Below are 24,687 nucleotides of genomic sequence, written 5' to 3'. Positions count from 1 at the left end.
TGGTAACAGGGTGTGGCTAATATTATGATGCGTAACCTAAAATGGTGAGCTCATCATCAACTTATAATGTAAATGTAACGTAGCAACAAGAAGCAAAACATTTTATTATAAAAAAAAAACCCTTAAACTGGTTGTGCTGGGGCATGTAAGGCAAACATCTAGACATCTTCTGTTTCCTAGACATAGAACACAAACTAAATCATGGTCCAAGTATTAAAGTGCCATGAAACTTTTTGTGTTCCCTCAAGAAAGCAGCAGCTCTGGTCTTCAACATTTTAGGAGACGGCTTTATCCATAAAGTAACCGGAAGGATCTCTCTGTGCCGGACGTACGCAGCCGGCTGAAGTGTGCTCAGAAACTGGCTCTACGCTAGAGACGAGGCAAGCACAAGTCAGCAAAAGCAGCCAACTGGGCAATTTTTTTTTAAATATAAGTAAAGTTCCTTATTCATTACTTTACAGTGTAAAAAAAAAAAGGAGTTTTAGTTGTAACAAGTAATATAGATATACGCGTCTTTTAAGGACTCATTAACCTTTGTAGAAGCTAGAAACATATTGGTGTCATGCTATAAAACACCTTTCCTTCTCTGTTCTCTTTGTTACGCGCCCACTTTCATACGCTCGAGGAGGTTTTGGCTTCAAATAAGTGGTTCAAATAAGGACAAATGTTTGAGTGGGCCCACGTAGCGTGCAAGATCGTGTGCTTGCCGGTTTAAGGGAAAAAGCGGAGAAATGTTACTAGGACTAGAACGGACTGATTGTCCATTGTGGGGGGTGGGGGACTTATAATGATCTGGGAGGTATATTACCAGACGTGCGATAAAGCCTTCTGCTTCCCACAATGCTGAATTATTGGATTTCGCATTTAGAAGGGATTTTATTCTCATCCCTGGAAATTATAAATGTTTGCATTGGGGCTTCTAGGATTTACGGGTGATTGACAATTCACTGGGCGCTAAACTCACCCCCAAGAATACGGCTGTTCATCTTTTGATGCTTTATCCATACCTAGCACATATCCTGCGAGGTTACTCTTCGGGCAACATGACCCGGGCCATTTCTCCCTGCCTCTAGCCAATGCGTCCAACAAAGGTGTCCCCATTCTAACACCGGAAATGGGGGGGGGGGGTGTTTGTCCAGGCAATTCTCCTTCTTGTCCTTTAAAGTTTGTCCAACTGGAACCTCATCAAAACACTAACATTGGTTATTCCATTTGATATCAGCGAAATAGGTTCTCATCTTGTGCTTTATTGAAATCTCCTGCCGTACATGAAAAATGTCACTCTTAAATCCTCCCGTGTTCAAGGTTATTGACGTGGCGGGTTCGTCAGTCATGGCCACAGCAACCGTAATTAGTTATTCACTAGAGACTGAAAAGGTTGCTGCCGGCTATTTATATGTAGACTGCTACCCCCCCCTGACTCTGATCGATGGCCTAGTGTGTTCCGAAGGAGCAAAGTAATCACCTGTTATAATTTATTTTGAAGAAATATATCTTTGGAAGGAACGTCACCCCATAAACCATGGTAAGCACCACCTATTACATAGAAACAAAATATACACGTATAGCTGTAAATCTGTGTCACATAATATTCTGGCGGCATGATCTCCTTGCTGGCATTTACAACGAAACAGGCAGAGAGCTTCCAGGTAGAAAACAAGACAAATATTAACCCCTTAAGGACAATGGGCGGTCCCTAAACCCATTGAAAACAATGCATTTTGTCATTAAGGGGTTAATCTTTAAAAAGAAGCAAGGAGGAAGGGTGTCATACCTCATAGGTGTAGGATCTACATTGACATGGTGCTTACTTACATGTGTTTAAGAATGTGATACATGTATTTATATGGACAACGGTCTAAACTCGGTGGGGTCCACTTATAGACATGATTGGTTGCCTAGCCCAGTGTCGGCGAAGGAGCTGAGTCTAGGTTAAGCATTATATCCAAAAGCCATGTGAATGATCACCACGTCGGCAAAGATCTACCAAGCAAATAGATGCGCACAAGGACCCAAGTACTAAAATGTGAAGTTTGAGCAGACTCTAAGTCTTGCCCTACTCCACTTTTGACAACCAGGAATAAGTCGTACGAGGATCTTTCGCCACGTTAAAAACCACGATGGTTTGTCTAGCTATACTCTTAGCGGCAAGGGCAGAAGCCAGCAGAAACTAAGGAACATGAAATCTTATCGCGGTCACGAGTCAATTTATATCTAATCTCATATTATCCAAATATAAAATAATCAAGCTTTTTAGAGCACACGTTATTTTCTTTTTTTTTCTTTTCAGGGCTGAGGGTTTTTTTCTCAGATCCCAATACAGCCACATTGGGGAGCTAGCGTAATGATTCTGTCACCAGTAATGTACCTTTTATCGCTAACAGTTACAATGTATTTAGAATAAATGCTTTTTCTTTAGTCCCCATAAGGAACGTCAACGTTAAAATAATAAAACACCTCCGTCTGTAGGATTAAATGCGTTACGTATCAAATCAGAGGCTATTCACAGAATTTAACGGCACGGAGTGTGGAAGCAGACGGGTCCGCTGGGTTCTCTGGAGATAAAAGCTGAAATATGGTTTATCTTATTTACGCATACTTACTCTCAATTTCATTTATTTGGAACAGGTGTAGCGAACCAGACGCCTTCACCGTAAATGAGCTACAATTCCATTTATCCATTAAAGTGATTTTCTCCTCTGTTTTCTCAACAAGAAACTCTAAAAGCATCAGCTTTCTACCAAAAATGAAGCAGGTTCAGTATAAACATTCCGATGGGGGGGGGGGTCACTAACATCAGTGCAGTAAAATAATAAAATAAAAAAATCATTAGTGATCTGTACTTAGATGGTCGAGCCTCGTATGAAACCACATCTCGGCCAAATTCCTATTATGGGAGTTACGGGGAGTACAGCAGTCGGTTGCCTCTGTATAAAGAGCCTCGCTTGTATAAAAGCACGCTTGGAGTCGCTTGTATAAAAGCACGCTGATCTGCCATTCAAACCTCCATAGACGACTTAATGGCTTGTAAAAAATACAACAAATAAATTGTTCTCAACAAGTAGGTCCCTCAGTGCCGCAATCAGTAAAAGGATTAACCCCTTAATGACAAAGCCCAGGCTCAAAATGCATTGTTTTCAATGGGTTTAGGAACCGCCCATTGTCCTTAAGGGGTTAATATGCAGATTCGGTCGGCATTTTAAGGAAAACAGTTACACCGTCTCCCAAAACGCCTCTATTTTATATACGATATGGGAGTACAAAAGGCTCCCATGCTCTATACATCTATTTCCGTGAGTTTTTAATGCAATACAATATTAATACAATTCAAAGATTTCTAGGCAATTGTGTAACTAAATAAATGTAATGCAATAAAACTAAAATAAAATAAATAAGCCATTTAGCTAGAATAGGTAGCATCCAGGGAAAATGGAGAATAACTTGGAGCAAGGTGGGTGGTAGAGGACTGCATTGGGAGGCGGGTCCCACCAAAAAAACTTGCGGGCGCGGGCAGTCTTTCTGGGGCTGCGGGCGGGAGCGGGCGGTCAGGGACTGTATCTGCGGGTCCCGGTAATCCCGCGCAGTCCCGCAAAGATGCCTTCTCGCTGCTCCATTACAGTGTCTCCTATCTTGCTCCGCCCATGAACAAGGCGGGGTCACGTGATGTGACGTCACTTCCTGTGACTCCGCCTTGTTCCTGGGCAGAGCAAGAGAAGAGAAGCTGTGAGGGAACAACTTGAGGGCAGCCTTGCGGGACTGCGCGGGAAATCAGGTAAGGAGGCGGGCGTGATTGGCCACAAATATGGCGGGAGCAGAACACCCACATTGCGGGAGCGGGCGGGAATGGGATTCAAAACAGCGGGAGCGGGATTAAAAAAGCAGTCCCGCTCAGGGCTCTAGTGGGTGGCTCAGAGCCTGGCGATAGCGATAAAGCATGATGTTTCTCACTTTAGGAATGCGGTAGTGTCCTCGCAGCGAACAGGGCTTTAACATCGGTCGTTATTGTTTAATAATTCCTATTATTGACGCGGATAATATGTATATCTATATATATATATATATATATATATTAAATAGCTCTATGATCCCAGAAGCTCTCTTGGAAGCTTCTACCCAAACCCCCCCATTGAACACATCGAAATCCAAGTGGCCCAATCCACCATGTTTTCATGTATTTAAATGGTAAAACTAACGATTCATAAAAAGAAGGTCTTTCGGGTCGATGGTAGATCAAAGTCTTCGCTCTGAAGCCGGCTTCTTTGGGTCTTCCCAGGTCTCTGCTATTATGGACCATAGCAGCTTGGGGAGAGGCTGACAAACTGAGCGGCTTATAATTCTCTTGAACTTTGCGGACGAAAAGGATGAGCTGTAGCTATTGATTTAAGTAATATAAGTGCTCAGAGAAGCAATGCTTCTGGCGTGTTTTGTTTTGACTGCACTACAATAATCAGGCCTTGTGCCTTTCTAAAAACCTCAATACATGCTTGGAAGCAACTTTATTTCCCCAAAAGCCTGCGGAAAATCAAAGATTCCAGACAGATGGACACACCGGCAGGCTATAGAAGGCAAAATTTAAATGAAGTCAAATAAAAAAAGTTATGTATGCTATGGCGCTTTAGTGTCACAGGATGTATGATGTCATACATCTCTGGCTGCCACCAAGCCAGTTTCTCAGATAATACTGTAGTAACCTAGTAATTTAGATTGACCGAGAAGATGGAAGTCCATCACGTTCAACATGAACGTTCATCCAGAAGAAAAAATCCCAACGTTGGAGTGAGGGAAAAATTCATTCTTGACTCCAAAATGGCATCTGATTTCTTACAGGATTAATAAAATATAACTAATCCTGTCCTTATAGTCTGATATATCCCTGCATATTCTTCTTTGCTAAAAGCCAACCAGCCCATATTTAAAAGCCTCTATTCACATTGAGACCACAACCTTGATGTAGTGAGGTAAACTTACTGAAAAGAACCATTTTCATTGCTTTAGGTGAAGTCTGAATGATGGACATCTTTATGTCCTATTAATGAACCGGTCATCAGAGAGCAGCTTGTATTGTACCTGTATGTATTTGTAAAATTATATAATATCCTTAAAATACATCTTTTTTTTTCCCAGGTAAAGGCATTTAATGCTGTCCTTTGAGAAATTTGATTTTTACACCAAAACATCAGTGGTCTCCGCAGGTATCTGATGCCTTCAGCTTGTTGAGGAACTTGCCGTAGTTGTGTATTGAGTGCTCTGATGTGTTTGGTGAATTTGTACTTGTTATTTGTTCATCTAACTCACCTGATGAGTTTATGAAGTTGTTTCTTTTTTCACACTTCTGTTTAATACGCTGGCAGGGACGCCAATTTACTTCTGAATCGATGGGAAAACGAGGAGGACGTTGCTTGCTGTATGATGGACGCGGCTACCTTTACTACTGCGGTGTATTGATTGACACCATACACAATGTTGTTTTCCATCTTGAAGCTTTATTTCACAGTCCCCGCTGTGTTCCGGCATTAAATCCACGGTGTCTACACAATGTCACAGCATGGAAGGCTCGCGACACACGGCACTGTGAGATGAAACCCTACCACACGCACAATTTATGGAAAAAGTTAGCGTGCACGCGGTGTAGCCCGGTACCGACAGGGCTACGGAAAGCTCCCGGCTTCTTCTGTTTAACGCCAAACGCAGGACAAGACTGGACAGGAGCCACCCATTTGCTGAACTACAAATCTAAATAATCCCAGCCATAGGTCGGAAGCAGCTCGGTAACATATATAAAGCTGCATATGATACTCAGTTTCAATGAAATCCATCAGTGGTGCCAGGTATGTGAGCATGTACACGCTTTCCCAGTGCGTTCTCTCCGGTATTGGGTCTAACAACATCCACCAGTGCTGCCATTAAAATTAAATAAAAATATGGGAATACCTGAGAACTCTCGGGGTTTGACCCAGAGATCTCCAGGTGAAGCAACGGTTCTCCGGGTCAACACCCGAATCCTCCGGGTCTTGACACATCCCGCTCCCCGCCCATTTGTCCCACCGACGTCAGCGTGATCGCCCCCAATGTCAGTCCTGGCCGCGTCACGCAAGGGAAGGCTCCAGGTAGCCGGAGTGAAGAAGTTACCAGAAGTCACACGGTAACCATGTGAAATGACATTGCAAAAATAAACATTTAATTACACATTATAAAACAATTTCATAAATCTTGTGTTTTTTAGGCCATTTTTAAATCTGGAATGTGGAGCAATCGCCCTGGCAACCAATCAAGTGTTCATTCTAATTCAACCACATTTAGAACGCCATAATTACTGTCATAAAAAAGGAACCCAAAGTATATATGAATGAATTCGGAGGTTGAGCAGATTTGGTGGACTTAAGGCATAGAATGATCAGGAAGAGAATGCACTTCCTCCACACAGAAAAAGTACATAAAACAAAAGTAAAATAATCTGATAGAATCTTAAAGTCGCTTGTCCAAAAGTATACGGAAATTCGAATAGTTTTTATAGATTTCCATTCCTATAGGAATGTCTCGCTTTGTCGTCACATGGAGGGGGGGGGCTCATACACTTAATCAGCTGGGACGTAAAACCTGGCAGCAAAATCTTAAATTTGTAATATGTCATATTCTGTAGGTATAGTAACTTATACATTAATAACTCTGGGGTGATCACATCCCCCATGTTATTACAAACGTACAGGTATCAAACACCCCATACCTGTTAGCTAGGTGACCCATTTTTATTTCTCAGGCCCCCGTTTAACCCCCTGCTGCCATGATTCCTATCATTCTGGAGGTAACATCTTCATGTGATGATTCTACTAAGGAAACTTAAGTCATAACTCTGAAGATCGTGAGGTGCTGCACCCCCTTTTGTGACCCCACTGCCTGGTTCCAAGATTTTATTGCACCCAAGAAAGGACATCTGGCATCATTTGAAGATGTCTCGCTTGGGTGCTTTTCTTCACAGGTACAGTCTGGCCAGGATACCAGACAACATTTATGGCAGAATGTGGCCCAAGAAAAATGTTCTCTTCTTCATGCAAGATGCCTTGTTAAGCCCTAAACATTTTGCGTGACATCAGGAATATTTCAATTTTTGTAAAGCACCTCATCCGGAGAAAGACCTGAACCCACCAGTCTGCAAATCATTGCGCGAAGTTTAGTCAAAGCCAAAGGCTTGCAATAAAATACATTCTGTAAATCAGCTTCAAAAGGTCGAGAGGATTGTTCGGTTCTATGGAAACACTAGAATAAAAAGATTTAAATAAGTTGATGCATTTCATTTCAATACTGCAACAAATACTTCTGAAAAGCCTTATTACCCAATTCTATAATCAACAATCTCTCTATTATTATATTATAATGAGCCTCTACCAGACAGTTTCACTCCAGCTACTGAGTTTTAGCATCTAAATGTTTTCTAAAATTACATTTACATTCCTATTTTGTCTCTTTGCATCTTGGATAAAAACACAAAAGGAAGCATAGACAATAAGGATGTCTCCAAAGGCTTCTTGTGATAGTAAAAACCAAGATGGAATACGTGGGGACGGCATCTTTGAGACAGTTATCGGACCACCCTAACATGGTAAGGGTGTTAAGGAACTCAGGAGGAATTATTTCAGCTCTCGAAGTAGCTGCTGATAAATATTAGCAATTGAGGAGAGTTCTTAATCCAGGCCAGACAAACATGGCGGATGGCCCAACCTAGAGAACATCAACATTAACAGTGACAACAGCCGGTCTTCTGGGTTGCCAACATTATTAGACTCCATGCTTCCAGAACCGGGGTGTAGGCATGGAATACTTTAGTGTTAATTTTAAATGGCTATGAGTCCAATCCTACAGAATTAAAGATATCTGTTTCAAATTACACGACTCTAACACTGTATGTCAAACTTTTAAAAGAAGCCCAAGGTGAGAGCAGATGTTGAAACTACAAAGGTCTTCTGTCATGTCTCGAAGATATGACAGTTTCTAGAAATAAATTCTCGTCACCATATGCCCTCGTCCAAGACCATCTCAAGAGCTTTTTCATTCCAGTGACAAGGTCAGCGGGTATCTCAGCATTCAGGTCGCATCAGAACCGCCATTCAAATTCCAGGTTTCTTCCTTTATCTAAGCACACCCAATCCAAAAAATAAATAAAAGGATACTCGCCAATATCCGATACATGGTAAATTTCACCTGTTCCTATTCAATGGCTCGTGACAAACCATGCTGCAAACCACAGACGCAAATCTTCATACAAAAAACAAAAATGCCACGCGATTCCTCCTCATTGATCATGTAAAGACCGACGACCTAGGACCTCTCTTCAGTATCGCCCATGTTCCAATTGATACTCCCTTTCCTTCCTGTTCAGCTGTTCTCTTCCAGCCCCTGTCTGTAAATGAAGGTTGTTTAACCTAATTAGCGGCAATGAGTTTCAGGTGCATGGCAGACGGCCCAGTTGTTTCCCCCCCATCGAGAGGGACATAGCCAGGCAGCTGTGGATTATGAATTAACCTCTCTATATCCCAGAAGGGTGAACACCTCCTGCTCTCTCTAATTCCGCACGTAGCGTTCCAGCCTAATTAATATCCTACAGTCATCTTTACAGATGAAGGGCAGACAGTCACTACGGCGTAAGAATGCAGAATGTATACATTTTATTGCTACAAACATATTCTGAAACAATGTCTGGATAAGAAGACTCTAATGGGAAGGTCTAGTCTCCAGAATGTGTTTTTTTATCTTAATACATGTTATTGTTCATTCTGCATGAGCTCCGACGCATTTTACTGCATGTAAATCACTGTTAGAGTTAGACAATGAGATGTCTGTCCCATTTAACACTTCTCATAGTTGTCTATACTGGAATCAGAAAGTGTTAGCCTGATGTATACTTAAGTGCACTTCCCGCATCTTCTCAGTGCTACTCCTAAAAGTCAGTGGTAGCTGAGCATATTTTTTAAATTATATTTTTTTAATTTTTTAAAAATATTTATTTTGGTTTTCTTCCACAGCACTTCCAGTAGGGTTGGATGAAAATATAGCTCTGGAAATGTCTGGATTAAGGACATCAAAGGCTATATATATTGTGTTATGACTCTTTCGGCTGTAGAAATACATTAGTTTAAATCAGCTGCCCATATAGCCATTTGTTATTATTATTATCTTGTATTATTAATATTATTACCGTATTTGCTCGATTATAAGACAAGGTTTTTTCAGAGCAAATGCTCTGAAAAATACCCCTTGTCTTATAATCGGGGTCGTCTTATAATCAGACCTCAACTAGGTCTGACTAGGAGACTAAGATCCAGATCCCCCGCAGCGATGCAGGGGACCTGGATCCTCCTGTCTCCCCCCCCCCACTCTTACCGGTGCTTCTGAGTCCCCGGTGCTTAGTCCGGGCAGCGTGGAGGAGGGAGGGGGAGGGAGTTTTAAATGGGGGGCATAAGGCATTTCTGGAGGCAGAGTGCTCTGTGAAATGCCTTTTAACCCCCTTAATGCCACTCTGCCTCCAGAAATGCCTCTATACGCCACTCTGGCTCCTGAAATGCCTTAAACGTCCCTATATGCCACTCTGCCCCATAATATGCCTTTTAACCCCCTAAATGCCAGAGTGGCATATAGGGGTATAAGGCAATTCTGGAGGCAGAGTGGCATTTAGAGGGTTAAAAGGCGTATCATGCGGCACAGTGCCATATAGGGGGTATAAGGCATTTATAAGCAGAGTGGCAAGCCAGGGGGCAGATGTGCATAACTGGGGTGGCAGGTTGAAAAAAAAAAGGAAATAAAAACAAAATATTTTTCTCAATCATTGCTTTTATTAAAAAAAAATATTCACATAGTTTACATGAATTAACATTTACTGGTAAAACTTTTTTCCTATAGGGTCGTCTTATATTCAGGCTTTCTTTTTTTCCTAAATTATTATTCAGATTTTGAGGGGGTCGTCTTATAATCAGGGTCGTCTTATAATCGAGCAAACGCGGTAATTATTGTTATCTCTTATTAGTATTAATTTTATTAATAATAATGATTAATAATAATAATAATAATGATTATTATCTCTATTATTAAATGTGTTTGTCCACCTTAGTTTAACATGGTTATAGATAAATGCACTGGAAACATAATTCCCAGACTTTTCAAACCCTATTTTCAAAAAAGCTCTCTAATCATGTTACGTTTTGTCTTATAATTTTTGCCAGAAACACTTGTTATAGGACAAAAAACAGACACTGATGTTATCTTCCTGGCCCAATACCTACCAAGTAAATGGATTGATTAATATCTGCTGAGATCTGGTCCTTGTGGATAAGAAGGTAATATATTTAATATAAGGGAATGTATTTTTTTTTCGGAGCAGGAACTTGTGATCTAAAGAAAATCTGCTGTAATAAACTGAACGGGCTGATACAAGACCAGCGGAAATATCATTTAGAGGGTACTTTGCAGCAAACAAAGGAGAACTTTGGACAAGAAGAGGTGATGAGTAAAAAATCATTAATATTTAGCTATTTTCCAATGCAATATACAGGACAATCCAGCAATATAAAAAATAACCATAAGATGATATATTCATCATAATCACTGATTCCATTCTTAGCTAAAGGCAGTAGCGTACCTAGCGGGGGGCGGCATTTCGCACCGGGTGCCGCTCATCAGGGGGGTGCCAACATGCCGGCACCCCTCCAGAGACGGACAGTAATGTCCGTCGCTGGAGGAGCAGGCTCGCAAGGGAGCGGTATCTGAGGTTTTTAACAGACCTCCGGCTCCCTTGAACCCAGCTTAAAATCATTTAAGGGAGCCGGAGGTCTGTTAAAGACCTCCGATACCCCTCCCTTGCGATCCGCACGGCAACACCTGCTGTGCGCCGGGGTTTGTTGTCAGATCCCGACGCACAACACTGAAGCCGCGCCCACCGCTGTCCGTGCCCTCTGACCCGGGGGAAGACAGAAGAACTGAAGAAGAGGAGCGAAGAAGAGGAAAAGATGCTGTAAGGAGAAAAGAGGAAAGGTAGGAAAGCATGAGAGTGACAGTGAGAGTGGATTAGTATATGTGTGGATTAGTATATGTGTGGATTGGTATATGTGTGGATTAGTATATGTGTGGATTGGTATGTGTGTGGATTGGTTTGTGTGTGGATTGGTTTGTGTGTGGATTGGTATGTGTGTGGATTGGTGTATGTGTGGATTGGTAAGTGTGTGAGAGTGATGGGTGTTATGCTGTACCATTTCCAATGTATTTTTCATTATATAATTATGCTCTAAAGTACATCATAACTCCCATCACTCTATACTGTTCCATACAGTGGCAGAGCTGGGAGGCAGAGGGTTTGCACCCCCACCGCAGGACTCCTGAAAGGTAAGTGAACTTCAAAGAGGGAGAGGGTAGATAGTTAGGAGGGGGTAGATAGGGAGAAGGGAGTGAGACGGGGGATAGGGGCTAGATAAGGAGAAGGGAGTGAGAAGGGGTAGATAGGGCAATCATACTTCTATCATGCCAAGTCTGCGAGTACATCCTGGAATATGGGTATGCCTGGGCATGATAGGAATGTGATTGCTGTTAACAAATATATATATATATATATATATATATATATATTGTTATTTAATTGTTTTGTCCTATTTTGGTGTGTTACTTACTTTAAATAAAAGTGTTAGATTTTTTTTATGGTGTGGGGGGGTCATATTCGGTTTCGGCCAGGTAAATGCTGCATTTACGGTTTCAGTCCAGAATTCGTTTTGGTGCATCCCTAAGCCAGACAATGAAGTGGTAGGCCTACACCACATCAATGTTTGGCTTAGTATATAGTGATAGGAGTTATGCTGCACTATTGTCAATGTCTGGCTCAATGTATAGTGATAGGGATTACGCTGTACCACCGTCAATTTGTGCCTCAGTATATAGTGATAGGTGTTATGCTGTACCACCGTCAATTTCTGCCTCAGTATATCGTGATAAGTGTTATGCTGTACCACCGTCAATGTCTGCCTCAGTATATAATGATAACAGTAATGCTGTACCACCTTCAGTGTCTGCGCCGGTATATAACGGTAGAAGCTATGCACAGTGTCTGTGGGGGGGGGGTGCCACATATAGGATCCGCCCCAGGTGCCAAATACTCTAGGTACGCCCCTGGCTAAAGGTCACTGTCGTTATAATGAGTAAAATGAAGTAAATTCAATTATATGACCCAAACATCCCTTCCAGTCAGAAGGACAGTCATTTAAGTAATTTATATAACCTATAAGTCATTTGTTTTAGAAAACAGATACAAAAAAAACTTTTCATAAGGTGTTCAATGGCCAAAATATGGTAAACTACCCCAAAATAACTTAATGTTAACTAGCCCGGCCAAAAACAAAAATATCTCATACAAAAAAGCACTGAGGTAGAAGATGCTGCAGCCAGAGCGGCACTTAAGAAAAATACCAAGTTATTATTATTAAATATTATTATTATTATTTTATTTATATAGCGCCTACAATTTATGCAACACCTCTTACAATAGACGCATTCAAAGAGTATGACAAAACTAGAGCAGAAAGACTTATGTGAACCGATATATTAGAGATTACAATCTAGAAATTAGGTCATTTAGATTAATACATGCCAATTAATTCCCAAAAAGTCACAACATGTAGAAATGGCAGGAAATACTACATGATTCGTCTTCCAAACGCCTTACGGTTACATAAACAGCTATTGCTCCTCGGCATACCTTTTGGACCGGAGATTGCCGGGTGAGCGCTGCTTCTCCGGTTCTCCGGGCCAAGACCTGAATCTTCCTGGTTGCGGGAATGGGGTCCTGACACACCCCACTTCCCACCCATTTTTCCTTTAAATGGGGGTGGTTCCTGCTGACGTCAGCGGGACCACCCACCGTCGTCAGTGTGCAGTCCTGGCCGCGTCCCGCAAGGGAAGGCTCCGGGTAGCCGGAGCTCAGAAGTTCCCAGGTACGCTCCTTGGCCTCGGAGAGAAGGAAAGCTTGGTTCTCTGTCCTTGAGGCAGTATGAAGCCGAGGTGCTTCTCAAGCCCCCAGAGATGTCCAAACCACAGTTTGTTGAGTGCGGGGTACACTCTACCTGTCACGTTTCACCATGCGCTAGCTGGACTTGTTCAAACTTTGTTTTTCCATTTTCATTTGCCGACCACTAGTGGCCGCCCTGGCCATTCAGGACCTCTCAGACCAATTATCAGGCCCAGCTGCAGTGGCTTACCTGATCAAGTCAGCCTTGATAAACCTGCCCAGCCCTGCAGTCTGGGCCTTGACATTGAAGTTGGAGGACTACCTGTTTGGTTCCTGCCTTGTTCCAGTACCTGCCTTGTTCCAGTACCTGCCTTGTTCCAGTACCTGCCTTGTTCCAGTACCTGCCTTGTTCCAGTACCTGCCGTGTTCCTGAGTTGCGGCCTGCGCCCCACTAAGTGGACTCCCAATAGGAGTGCCCTGCATCGCGACTCCCAGGATGACTGCCCACTAGCGGACTACCCTGGTTGAGTGCCCTGCAAGTGGGCAACCTGCCGTGTGCCCTGCAAGTGGGCAACCTGCCGTGTGCCCTGGAAGAGGGCTACAAGCCGTGTGCCCCGCAAGTGGGCTTATCTGCCATGTGCCTTGTTCCAGTACCTGCCTTGTTCCAGTACCTGCCGTGTTCCTGAGTTGCGGCTTGCGCCCCACTAAGTGGACTCCCAAGAGGAGTGCCCTGCATCGCGACTCCCAGGATGACTGCCCACTAGCGGACTACCCTGGTTGAGTGCCCTGCAAGTGGGCAACCTGCCGTGTGCCCTGCAAGTGGGCAACCTGCCGTGTGCCCTGAAGAGGGCTTCAAGTCGTGTGCCCCGCAAGTGGGCTTGTCTGCCGTGTGCCCCGCAAGTGGGCTTGTCTGCCGTGTGCCCCGCAAGTGGGCTTGTCTGCCGTGTGCCCCGCAAGTGGGCTTATCTGCCGTGTGCCCCGCAAGTGGGCTTATCTGCCGTGTGCCCCGCAAGTGGGCTTCCAGCCGTGTGCCCCGCAAGTGGGCTTCCTGCCAAGTCGAGTGACTCTTTGTATATATTGTTGTACCACCGCATTCAATACAACTCTTAATCCAGATCTGTTGTCTGTGGTTTATTCCTGTGCCTGTCTGTAACAACCCCAGACCATAATGCATCGTGGGGTACAGACAGAGCCCCTCGTATCCCCTGCACCTGGGCTCCTTATCAACCTGTGTCCTCGGTTCGTGACACTACCGCCGGGCTTGTCGGAAGTGCGCGAAGCAGAACACATTGGACCTTCCACGGAATTTTTTTTTTACTAGCTATCTTTGGCTGGTAGGTAATCAAGAATTTTATGACTCTAGCCTACTATTACGTTTTATATGTGTTCTCTTACGTAATGCTCATTTGTTAATTTTGTGCTCAGTTTTTAGCTGATTGTAAGATACTCTGTTTGGGATCCAAATCCTTCTGTCCCCTTTTCCTCCCCCGATAACTCTTTTCTTGGAATATTTGATGGCTATGAGCGCATCACAGGGTTCTGCAGCCCTGACGATTCTATTCATTATGTATAAAAACAGAAGAAAATTAGTTAATAAAATACATTATTCTGCATCATCCTAGAGAAAAATGAAAAGTCTTCAGCATCTCGGAACATTAGAATTAGGAAGCAGTTCATCGCATGGAACATACACAAAGGAAAGGTTACCAGCTGATTTTTTTGTTTCATTTTAAATTTTTTGCAAATTGTAATGAAAACGCATACTTTTATACCAAAATCATTCATCGGCCGTTAAGATTGCGTTCCCTAACACACCGCGTAAATATGGAAATTGCCGTTGTTACCGACTTCCCATGCAGAATAATGATGTTACGCAGACAGCAGTACCCCTCGTAGCTTTTACTGCTCACGTTTTGACGTTTTTTTTGTGGTAAAGTGGTGATCGTAAGAGTTTCATAAATGCCGTGCCTGGTAACCCTCAGCTAAGCTTATGGATTTCACTGAATTAACCGCCTTTGGTTCATTTTAGATTCAAACGGTCCACGAATGCCATGGAAATGTGAGATTCACGAATGGAGTGTTTTTAGTAAATCAGGATTTTGCAGGTGAGATGCGTTTTCAGCTCCCTAAATTGGGTTATGAAGATCCAGCCCCACTGATCTGAGAATAATGAGGAGTGGAGATGCACTGAGGCTCTGGATCTGCAGCTTCTCCTAAAGCTAAGTGCGTGCCCCGACAGGTAAATGATGCATATTAAAATACTTACAAAGTAAATACTTTAAATTACATCGCCATGCCATGCAAATAGCTGGGGGAAAGGGGTAAATGCATATAGGAGAACGTTGCAGAATCCATTCATGCATTGGAAAGGGGGGCATGATGAAAATGGGGGCCACTCAGATATATTATGCAATCGAGTGTAGAACGCACGTGTAAAAATGTATCCTTTTTAAGGGTCTGTTTAATGCCCCCAACATAAGCATATTAACCCTCTGTGAGTACGTTAATATACATTCTTTCAAAATAAATAAAAATAAATAAAAATCTCTTACGTGACACAGAAGCTGCAGCAGCTGTCCTCCTCCTCCTCCTCCTCTGTGGCCGCATGTTTGTTGCCGCCGCTTAAAGCAGTCAATTAGCGGCAGGAAAGCATTCCCACTGAAACCGCAGCGTTTGCAAGGCACGCAGCACGAGGGGTTAACCACGAGCTATCATATGGATTGTGAATACGATGGCTGGAGCATCACAGCCTAGGAAATTTTTATTGTACCTTGTGGTTAAAATCAAATCACAAAAACTAAAGAGTTTTCGAGACGGGTTTTCAGTTCCTCTGTCAACAACCTACGAGTATCAGTGACCTTATTGACTGGCAGTAAGTAGACATGACGTTGGGGGGTTTGTGGCCATATGAGGTCATTGAGGAGAATAAAAGAGTTAACACTAAAGATTCTGAATATTTTTTAAGCTCCTTTGACTAATATATATTATTTAAAATAGCATTTATTTCACCAAGTCTTCATCACCACGTAGAATGTCGATTGGAACTTGGTCGTATCGCTACATCAAGCAATGGAAGGTCACTGCCGATAGGGCCGTATCATTGGTTTAAATGTGGCAAGAAGACCATTTAAAAAAAAAAAAAAAACATGCAAAAGATTCCATTTTCCAACATCCAGTGCCTTCCTATTGGTTACCGTCTCACAAACCCAACCGCTATTAAGAATGCCGCTTAGATCACAGTTCAGCATTTAATCCCCAATCTATTTTCTGAAAACCACTTAATGCGGCTTTTCATCCGTCGTAAAATCTGCTCAGTGGAAGTCTAAAGACTTCCGACGCGGCTGAAATTATTTCTCTCACGCTGTTTTGCATCATAAACAGTAAAACAGTTGGCTACGACGAGGTGTATTGTACACGTAGGACGTACAGAGAACCACCCGGGTCCCATCAGAGCAACATGATACGATATGATACTAGTAGCTGAAAGCCCACAACCTTTCATATGGTGGCAAGATCTGCTAGGAACAGAAGAACCCCCCCAGAGCCCAAAGATTAAAAGAATATGAACGTTTATGAATGAAAAGCTTCTTTGCAGCGTTCCATTTCAGAGGCGAATGTTCCGTGTAAAAGAAAGTGAAGAGTAAAGAGAGATTCTGCTTAATGTGGCTTCAACAATCAGTCGCCGTCAATTAATTCCTATCGGCTGTAGGATTAGTTTGATGTCACCCTAGGTTAGGGGTAGGCAACCTTCGGCTCTCCAGGTCTTGTGGACTACATCTCCCTTGATGCTTTGCCAGCACTATGACTGTAAGAGCAGTATGGGAGATGTAATCCACAACACCTGGAGAGCCGATGTTTGCCTACCCCTGACCTAGGTCATAGCTTCCAAGTCTGCTGGGAAAAGGACGGTCCCCATATGCATCCCTCCTAACCGCCAAGCGCTGGTCTACCAGAAGTGGACCTCTTCTGCCCCACGCCGGAGGCAGAAAGTGGGAGAAGCTGGGTCTGGTGGTAAAGCTGCTTTGAATGGGTGGTAAAGGGTAGAATCAGGGCAGAAAGTGAGTGGAACCAAACCCATACCTCAAAGGCTAGCAGGTACGCCAATGAGGAGCCGAAGTCTCACAATTCCAAGCTGCATCCTTCTCTTCCGCACGGGAAAAATAAAACTTACAACATAATCGTTACCTAGAAACTCCAATGACTAAATCAGGATAAAATTCTATACAATGGTAACATTTTTAACCCCTTCGTGACAAAGGCTGATTTTAATTTTTGTACCCTTCGTGACAATGGCCGTTTTAACATTTCTGCGCTGCTCGTGTTTAGCTGTAATTTTCTTCTTTCCCGTTTACTGAACCCACACACATTAGATATTGTTTTTTTCAGGACAAGAAGGGCTTTCTTTAGATGACATTGTTTTGATTGTATCATATTATTTACTATTAAAAAAGTATAAAATATGGTGAAAAATTTAGAAACAAATGACTGTTTCTAACTTTTAGTTGAAAAATCTTTTACTCATCTATAAAAGGTAATGAAAAAACCAGCTAAATAGATTCTACTATTTGTCCTGAGTTTAGAAATACCCAATGTTTTTATGTTTTTTTGCTTTTTTCTACACATTATGGGGCAAAAAGTACAGGTAGCGTTTTGCTATTTCAAAGCCATTTTTTCCAAATCTGGTAATTCTTCCCCCCATGTGCCATTTCAGGTATCTTTGAAGCCGGCCAATGCAATTTACCCCATCAAGTCATATATTTTTGAAAACTAGACAGCCCAGGGTATTCCAAACGCTAGTATTTTAACCCTTTCCAAGCACTAATTCTACCATCAGCCTTTGTCAAACTTTATGGTAGTCATTTTTTTTGCATTTGTTTTTTCACACACATTTTACTTTAGGTATGAATAAACAGGTTCTGGTATATGTCACTATCATAAAACACCCCAATATGTGTTTAGCAACATATCCTGAGTACAGCGATACCTCACACGAATGATTTTGCCTGGCTGTTTGGGGGCAAAAGGGCCACATTTGGGGCATGCGCATTTTCAATGTTGAACTTTGGCATTTGGGGATCCACTGGCCATGCCCTATTTGGCACATCTTTGAGCCGGGCCATTTCAGTGTGCCCAATAAAGCCATATATTTTTGAAAACTAGACACCCCAGGGTATTTCAAATGCTAGTATTTTAACTCTTTCCATGCACCATATCTCCCACCAGTCTTTGTCAAACTTTGTGGTAGTCATTTTTTTGCATTTGTTTTTTCACACACATTTTAATTCAGGTATGAATTAAAAAGTTCTCGTATATGTCACTATCACAAAACACCCCAATATGTGTTCAGCAACATCTCCTGAGCGCAGTGATACCCCACATGAATGATTTTGCCTGGCTGTTTGGGGGCAAAAGGGCCACATTTGGGGCATGCACATTTTTCAATGTTGAACTTTGGCATTTGGGGATCCACTGCCCATGCCCTATTTGGTACATCTTTGAGCCGGGCCATTTCAGTGTGCCCAACAAAACCATATATTTTTGAAAACTAGACACCCCAGGGTATTTTAAATGCTGGTATTTTAACTCTTTGCATGCACACATTTTACCACCAGAATTTTTTCAAAGTTTGCAGTAGTATTTTTGTGTGTGTATTTTTCCCACACACACCTACTTTATGTATGAATTTTACAGCTCCTGGTATATGCCGCTGTCACACGACACCCCAATATGTGTTCAGCAACATCTCCTGAGTACAGTGATACCCCACATGCATGGGTTTGTCATTTTTGGGGGGAACTAAAAGGCCACATTTGGTACGTGTGCATTTTTCTAATTGGAAATTAGATGTGTGGCCATCCTTCCCCCCCCCCGTGTTAATTAGGACATTGTTGAATCCGGCCAATTCAATTTACCCCATCAAATCATACATTTTTTTAAAGTAGACACGTGTTTCTTGAAAGCAATAATATTACAAGTTATGGATATTAGATTAATAGGGACAGAACGTTGATCCAGGGATTTATTCTGATTGCCATATTTGGAGTCGGGAAGGAATTTTCCCCCTGGTATGGGGCAATTGGCATCTGCTTCATAAGGGTTTTTTTGCCTTCCTCTGGATCAACACAGTAGGGACACAATATGTATATAGGTTGAACTTGATGGACTTTGGTCTTTTTTCAACCTTATGAACTATGTTACTATGTTACTATGTTACACCCCATGGGCATTTAATATGCCAGTATTTTAACTCTTTCCATGCGAGAATTGTTTTAAGCTAATGTGCTAATTTTAGGACTTGCTCACAAAAATATATTTTTTATATATATATTTTAAATTTTTTTTGCCTTTTTTAAAACATTTTTAACATTTTTTTTCAACTTGAAGGTTCCCCTGATAGTGACATCAGAGGGAAATTATTTTTACATTTTACTGGTTTTTTACTATTTTTTTTCTAATTATTATTAATTTTATTTTATTTTTAATTTATTTTTTCTAATCACACTGTGATTAGAAAGCTGGGCTCCATTGACTTGCATGGTTGAATGCAGTACCTGTAATCAACCTGCAAGTGGAGCCAGAGTTCTCTAGAGGGTCAGGAGACCGTCTAGCGAACCTTTTCATCTTTATTATTTTTTTTCCCGGGCCGCCGCCATCTTGCTGATGGCGAAGATCACCGGCAGCTGCGGCTGTGACCACTCTCCGGAGCGGTCACAGTCTATCAAGAGGTAAGTGTTTGGTGTCGCTGGATGCCTCCTGATCGAGGCATTCCAGCGACACCATTTAAGTTTAGGAGGTGATCGTTGATCGCCTCCTAAATGCTTTTAAAACGGGCGTCCGCCGCCATACATTGTATGGCGGATGTTGACGCCCCGTGGAGGGGCCAGACATGGCCCCTGATTCCGATCATGGCGTTGCTGAATGCCTCGAGGTCGAGGCATTACAGCAACGCCGTTTGGGTAAAAACGGGTGACGGGTTCTCTTAATATCTAGTTTTTGCTGGTTCTGTCTGACCCAATTACCCAAACGCACTACACCACAATTCCAGACCGCACAACATTTCAATTACCGAAAAAGGGTATTGATTTCATTTAAGGGGAGTAGTAAGAAGAGCGGCTAAAGTGGGGTTTTAACAAAAAATAAAAACTGTAGACCTTGACAGCAGATTGGAACCATTTCACCTGCTGTAAAGATTCAACCCTTAATCAGTCCTTGGTCTTGTCTTACATTCTTGTCTCACTTTATTAGCCTCTACCACTTCTGTTGGGAGGCTTCTCCATTCATCGACCACCCTCTCAATAAAGTAAAACTTCCTTAAATGACATCTAAGCCTCTGACCCTTTAGTTTTCAGTTATGGCCTCTTGTTCAATATTTCTCCCCCGAATAAACTTCCCTCCTGTACTTTGCTAAATCCCTTTATGTATTTTAATGGTATCACATCCCTCTTCTCGTCTCCAAGCCGTACATATTGAGATCCCTTAGTCCTCCCTGACCGTTTAGTCTTCCTCGTAATTCACTCTAATATCGCTGTGGGGTCTCTAAAGCATTATCCAATACTCTAGGTGAGTAGCGACCAGAGATCTGTAAAGTGGTAGAACCCCCTCATTGTTCCTGCTATTTATGCCACTGACCATACAACCCAGCACCCCTCTTGCTTTTCCAGTGCTTTCTTGCATTGCCTGCTTACCTTTAAGTCCTCAGAAATAATTACCCCCGAGTCTCTCTCTCTTCTGTTGTTGCTGACAGTGTCCCCAATGCTATATTCTGCCTTTGGATTTTGGCTTCCCAAGAGCATTGTTTTGCATCTAACATTAAACTGCAGCTGCTGCACTCCCAGCCATTCTTCTTATTTACTTAAATCATCATTTTATGTGCTTTTGTGACCAATTTATCTGCGTGAGGCACTTAGAAGAAGAATGTATTTTATTCATAGAGTTTAATTTATAAAGCTTCTATACACATTGGGGCTTTTAATGCTGCAGAACGCTGTGATACCCACAAACATTCTGAGCACCTAGAAAAGAGGAGGAAAGAGGGACAGAAGGATTAAGGAGATTGGTGGGACATCATACTCCATGTGAGGATGATGTCAGGCCTCACATTATGAAGACGGTTGTGACATCACTAAGTGTTCCACCCACATAACACAGCATCTCCCTTCTCCATAAAGCCTTGGGTCAGCGTTGGTCGCCCTGCAGTTCCATTAATGGGAGAGATTTTTCAAGAGGAAAGAGAGGGTTTTGTAAATTTGGTGTAATTGTAAACGCAGGTGGTCCAGAATGCCCAAAGTGGAGATGCAAAGTATTTTTTTTTAAAGAGACAAAATATGGAAGTAATTCATCCTCTGGTGGTCCGTCACCCAACCAGGCATTGATTTTTATCAGGAAATGAAATCTAATCTGCATAACATTATATTAATTAGAAAGTAAAGAAGACAAAACAATCTGCAGTGCTTTCCAAGGCAAATTACACTTTTGGCAGGAAAACAAATTTTATATAAGCAAAAAAAATCAATTTCCGTTAAGTGTGGTGTCCACTGCTTCCAGCTGCTATGGGGGAATGCATCGTGAAGCACGAGTTAAAAATGTACAGTGAATATTCCTTTAAAAAATAAAGGCTTGTAACATTTTTGAAGGCATGGTAGTAACCCAAAGTGAAAATTCCACGCCGGTTCATTAAAAAATGATCAAATTAAGCTTTAAACAAATGTATTAGTTGTGGATGGTGTGAAAAATGGATTTCTATTTGGAGCCTGAGATTAACGAGTACTGTGTGCGGCTTAAAGGGAACCTCTTAATGACAAAGCCTGTACATGTACGGGCTAAAAATGCATTGCTTTCAATGGGTTTAGGGACCGCCCATTGTCCTTAAGGGGTTAAAGTATATGAACCATTAATTGCTACAGTAGCAACAAACTTTACAAGGGGAGCAGAAGCATTACAACTTTCAGCATAACTTAATTTATTAAAATTACCTATAGATATAGCTTATTTCACCCCTTTTAATGCATTTCTCTCTGTAGACAGCTTTTCCCAAGTTTTCTCTCAAAAGAAAGACAGTAGGTGTTCAGCTGTCTGCTGTCAGATGCTATGATGTCATCAAACTACAGGTACTAGACTTTTTCCTTTTGTTGCAACTGAACAGTCACTTTTTTATCAATGACCTTGAGACTTTACTGTCCCTTTAATAGAAGGTCACCTGCGGCGAGAACCGTGAACTATGAGAGCTCCTACGGGGGGCATCGTGCTGGATATTACAACGTCCTTTAATTTTCTGCAGGTCCTCGTTACGACCTTCTGCGGTGACATCCATTCTATAAAAATAACGCCTTCGCCTTATCTCATTTCTTAGCCCTTGAATCCTTGTTTTTTGTTTTTTTTATTTGCCAGAAACCGTCAACGCGCTCACCTTCTATCGTTTTTTTTTTCTATTCTTCGCGTGTAACTATTTCGACGACATCATCTGACATCAGGTCATTGATTGGCTGATGACAAGCTCTGCAATCATAAGCGGACCAATCCTAGATTAATTCTTTTTTCTCACCTGACGGGCCCATAAAATCAATCTCCTTCCAGCTCTTATCCCCAATGCAGCAGTATGTATTTCTCATTTTTCATCGCGTGGCCGCCGACTGCCGGCATTACGCCGTCAGCCTTTCCTCCAGGGATGCTGCGTTATGGAAGTTTTATAACGTTGCCCGCAAAACCACCGTCACAGCCCCATCCAAAAACACATATCAGCGCCAGGCGGGGGCCACAAGGGTCATTTGTAAATTCATTCACCACCTCGAGACATGATGAAATCGCTTTTAAAAAAAGCTTAACGTCTGCTAACACTTTTCCGATTGCTTTGAATAGATTAATCGCGGTGTCTCAGGCTGGATGCCCATAACCAGCACTCAGAATACGCTCATTCTTATTAACGCAACAGCTAGAACGGTGTAGGTTTTACGCAGAACGGGTTCTTTCATCGTCTGACCATCGGAGGATGTGTGAGGCTCGCGGTCCAATCATTAAATTGTGCCTTGGGTTAAAAAAAATATCTCATATCTATAATTATAAATGATTAAAAAATTTAGCCAGCTCCATAAACCAGGTTTACAACAGATGTGTGTGTTTATGATGTCACTAGCCACCCAGTAAAAATGAGCAAATAAAGCAGATTTGAGAACACTTTGGGTAGTTAGTTGTGGGTTAAAGGGGACCTGTCATTTAATATAGTGAGGGGTATTAGACATGCATGGGATAGGGCATTTCGCTCCTGAATCTAAGACGAGACCAACGACTGATTAAGGTTTGAGTCTTTAGATCAGGAAAAATGGGCGGCTAGACGGGGCCGAATGGGTCAAATTCTACATTTCAAGATGTCTTGGAATTGCAACTGTTTTTGAGATGTTTTAATTTAAAACTATGTTGTATCAGGTCAGCCATGGCAAAAGGCGGCATAGTGAGGATATCAATTAATCTTAATGTAAAGGAATAATCACGCAGATCTTGAGAAAGGTTCCAAATTAGAATCTCTGACCAACCTGCAATCATGCATGGCGTAGTGGAGGGGGTGGATTGGAATACATACACGCAGCACTCTATCCTACCAGCACGACCTACACATTGTTACGGAGCCCCGGAAAAAAATGAGAACTCCCCTAGGGATGGCTGCCTCGAGTGCCCCCTCTACTGTAAGGGTGGTGGAGATTAAGGGGGAGGATTAGTCCTCGTGAAAGAAAGTGGGTAGTGATTACGTGGGCATATGATGCTATGAGGCTTACGTTAAGCACCCTACAAGTCTGTCCCACAAACCCTTTGTATTATGGCATCAGTATCCAGAATCACAGCATGTTTGGATACCCCACCTTGAACACAGGTATCTCAGTAAAAAATGAAAAGAAAAGAGTGATATTCAGCGCTTAAAATAAAATGCCAGATATCTGGTGTAATGACACAACTTAAACAAGTATAATACCTTAGTGCTGCAGAACCAACACACTGACCACAAGTGTGTAAAAGATAATACACAAAACAAAGAAATAAAGTGCTGCGCAAAATTTACAAATGACACCACAATATGTGCGTAGCCTACAACACCTGGTATTCCCAGGCGGTCTCCCATCCAGGTACTAACCAGGCCCAACCCTGCTTAGCATCCGAGACCAGATGAGATCGGGCGCTTTCAGGGTGGTATGGCCACTGATATCTCAGTAAGAAATGTCTTCATCTACATTCGTTGTTGGAGCACTCGGCTCCTTTTACTTACCTCCGCGAGCGTTCCCCGCTTCCGCTACACGCGCCTTCTTTTAGTTGCGGTTCGCTCTGTGCGAGTGGCTCCATTCGCACAGAGCGATTCGCGGGGGTGGGGGTGGGGTTTCAGGGGATGCAGGGCAGAGTGGGGGTGGGGGGGCAGGCCAGGGTAGGAGACTGAGTGCAGGGCAGGGTGGGGGTGGGGATGCAGGGCAGGGTGTGAGTGTGGGGGCAGGGCAGGAGACTGGGTGCAGGGCAGAGTGGGGGTGGGGGTGCAGGGCAGAGTTGGAGACTGGGTGCAGGGCAGAGTGTGAGTGTGGGTGCAGAGCAGAGTGGGTGCAGGGTGTGAGTGTGGGGGCAGGGCAGAATGTGGGGGCAGGGCTGGGTGCAGGGCAGAGTTGGAGACTGGGTGCAGGGGCACAGTGCAAAGTGCTGGGTGCAAAGTGCCAGGGCTGGGTGCAAAGTGCCAGGGCTGG

General features: G+C 42.8%; 1 protein-coding gene and 1 pseudogene across 1 annotated transcript in view; both read right to left on the bottom strand.

The window, feature by feature from the left end:
• The window catches only part of LOC149281424 (immunoglobulin-like domain-containing receptor 2), a 66,549-nt gene extending 53,710 nt beyond the window's left edge, over positions 1-12,839 (bottom strand). The window contains exon 1 of the mRNA XM_089499284.1: positions 12,728-12,839. Coding sequence (XP_089355410.1) covers positions 12,728-12,839 — 112 coding nt within the window. The remainder of the gene's footprint in view (positions 1-12,727) is intronic.
• An 11,207-nt stretch (positions 12,840-24,046) lies between these two features.
• LOC149281423 (5S ribosomal RNA) lies at positions 24,047-24,165 on the bottom strand (annotated as a pseudogene).
• Positions 24,166-24,687: the final 522 nt, after the last annotated feature.

Source organism: Sceloporus occidentalis, unplaced genomic scaffold (genome assembly GCF_023333645.1).
Source record: "Sceloporus occidentalis isolate IW3139 unplaced genomic scaffold, rSceOcc1.0.p SCAF_132, whole genome shotgun sequence".
NCBI classification, from domain to species: Eukaryota; Metazoa; Chordata; class Lepidosauria; order Squamata; family Phrynosomatidae; genus Sceloporus; species Sceloporus occidentalis.
This window is presented reverse-complemented; position numbering and strand designations above follow the sequence as displayed.